General features: G+C 55.2%; 1 protein-coding gene across 1 annotated transcript; it reads right to left on the bottom strand.

Annotated features, from left to right (window-relative positions):
- LOC8084482 (inositol-tetrakisphosphate 1-kinase 4) lies at nt 538-1,964 on the bottom strand. The gene has a single exon (XM_002451998.2). It carries the CDS (start codon nt 1,843-1,845, stop codon nt 727-729), a length of 1,119 nt encoding a protein of 372 aa, XP_002452043.1. The 5' UTR covers nt 1,846-1,964; the 3' UTR covers nt 538-726.

The raw sequence follows: 2,297 nt of genomic DNA, 5'->3' as shown, positions 1-2,297 counted from the left end.
CATTGGCATCGTGGTGCGTGGTCGGTGGAGGTGACCGACCGGACCACACCGATGACGGATCTGGAGGATGGCGTGGCGAACCTGTTTCCGCTGCTTCCTACTCGTTGTGGTCAACGTTTTGCTTGTGCGAGTGTCCACGCATGATACTATGCCGTGCCTAGAGCCAGAAGACTGCTGCTTCACCTTGTTAGTCTTTTATTTCGCGCCATCCCAAGTGACCACACCCTTCATGTTGCTGTCTTTTGCTTCGGTGCAAATATGCTCAATCCACTAGAAACTATCGATATTAGAGGTGCAATCCATGTAGCATATAGCTAGTACCTTCCTCGTTTTAGCGCCACAACAAATTCTAAGCCGATGGCATGCTTTTGTGAAATTGTTAGTTTGGGAGGCTCAAATGACATGTATATGCATCTAGAATCCGAAGGAGCAGAATTTTGATCTGTGAATCTTATATATATATATATATATATATATATATATATATATATATATATATATATAAATCTACACATGCAACTTCAGTTGGACGACCAATGGTAGCAAATGTTGTTTATTTTTCCTTTGCAATTGCAATGACGAAAGGTTACAAATTAAAGCAAACTCCACACTTCACTGGTGTGGTCTTGGTGCTCCAAACTTGGTATGGTAAAGGACCCCAAATTGAACTTGCAAGAGGTTCAGCACCCACAGTACCGGATCAAATTGGACCGAAACCTAGCGGTTTTAGGCCTGAACCTGCCTCGGCTCCGGAATGACGCTGGTGGGCTCGGCCTCTGCCTTGCGTGCCTCATCAACGCCTAGGCCAGCAGAGGCAGCAGAGCCATTGCCCGGGGCAGGCCGCTCAAGAACAGGTCTACTGCGAAGCATCTCCAAGAAGAATTCAGTGAGGACCGGCTCAAAACCGGGCATTTTGGAGTAGCCGGGGCAGTAGTTGATGTCGAGGACGAGGTACTTGGCGTCGCCTTGACTGTCCCTCGTCCGGATGAGGTCGAAGTTGATGAGGTGCAAGCCCACTGCCCGCCGGAGCTCGCGGGCGACCTTGTCGACGAACTCCTGTGGTGGTGGCACCTTGGCGCTCTCGTCACCGACCGCAGTAGTGGGCGCGAGGAGGGAGATGTTGGCGAAGGGGACCGCGGCGTCGGCGGCGAGGTCCTGGAGGCGGTCCTGTGGCACGTCAGGCAGGCTGCTCCGCGTCACGCACGTGGCGTGGTCGCCCACCACGTACACCTTGAAGAGCACGCCGCCGTGGTTGACGAACTCCTGCAGCACGAGCGGCGCGCGGAGGCCGCGCAGGCCCTCGCGGCGGTAGACGAGGCAGAGGTTGTGCGACGCGGCGCTGCCGTCCACCTCCACGGGCTTGGCGATGAGCGGGAACCGGAGGTCGCCGAGGTCGGCGTCGTCGCCGTCGTCGGCGGCGAGCTGCAGCAGGGCCCCGGCGTCGTGGACGATGACCTGCCTGGGGACGGCCACGGAGTCGAGCCCGGACACGACGTCGAGCATGGTGAAGCGGTCGAGGATGCGCTCGATGGCGGCGGGCGGGTCGATGATGGGGACGTCAGGGTGGAGCGCCGAGAACGCCTCCAGCTGCGCGCGCCACGGCTGGCCGTAGAGCTTGTGGACGACGAGGTCGAAGGGGCCCTGCTCCAGGAGTGGCCTGGACGCGTCCACGGCCACGAGCCGGATGCCGTGCTCCGCTGCCAGGTCGATGAACGACGGCTGGATGAAAGTGTCGTGCTTGTTGGGCAGCATCGCGTAGCCGATGGTGTATGCGGCGGCGCGAGGCCGCACCGATGAGCTGCCGCCGGACGACCATGCTGCTGCTGCTGGGGACTGCTCCGCCATCTCGGCGTGGGCTCTCGCTGTAGTTTTTGCTTCAACTAACTGTTTGTGCCGTGTCCTAGTGCAAAACACGCAGTGGATGGTATGCCTTTGGCAATTCGTAGCCGTATGCAGCACTAGCAGGGCCGGGGTACCTTAAATAAGTAGTAGCTGTTTTACCGAGAAAGGTAGACGTATACGTAGATGACAACTGGAAGCATGGAGGGAGTGTGGTCGGTGCGCCGCGCCGCTCGAATCAGATGCGTGAAGGTGTGTAGTCTCTCATCTTTTTTCGTTTCAATCATCAATAGTAAATAACTAAAGAATTATGCTTTGCCGACCTATTTGTTAATATTTTATTTCCCCTTGTCATCCTAATTTGTGTTCAAATGTTATAAAATATGCTTTCTCCGTACCCACAAAGAAAGTCGTTTAGAACAATGTTATGGTCTTCAAAGCCTAACTTTGACTCCTTA

This window comes from Sorghum bicolor, chromosome 4 (assembly GCF_000003195.3).
Source record: "Sorghum bicolor cultivar BTx623 chromosome 4, Sorghum_bicolor_NCBIv3, whole genome shotgun sequence".
In the NCBI taxonomy this organism is placed as follows: domain Eukaryota; kingdom Viridiplantae; phylum Streptophyta; class Magnoliopsida; order Poales; family Poaceae; genus Sorghum; species Sorghum bicolor.
The sequence above is the reverse complement of the archived record's forward strand: the minus strand, read 5'-3'. Positions and strand labels throughout refer to the sequence as shown.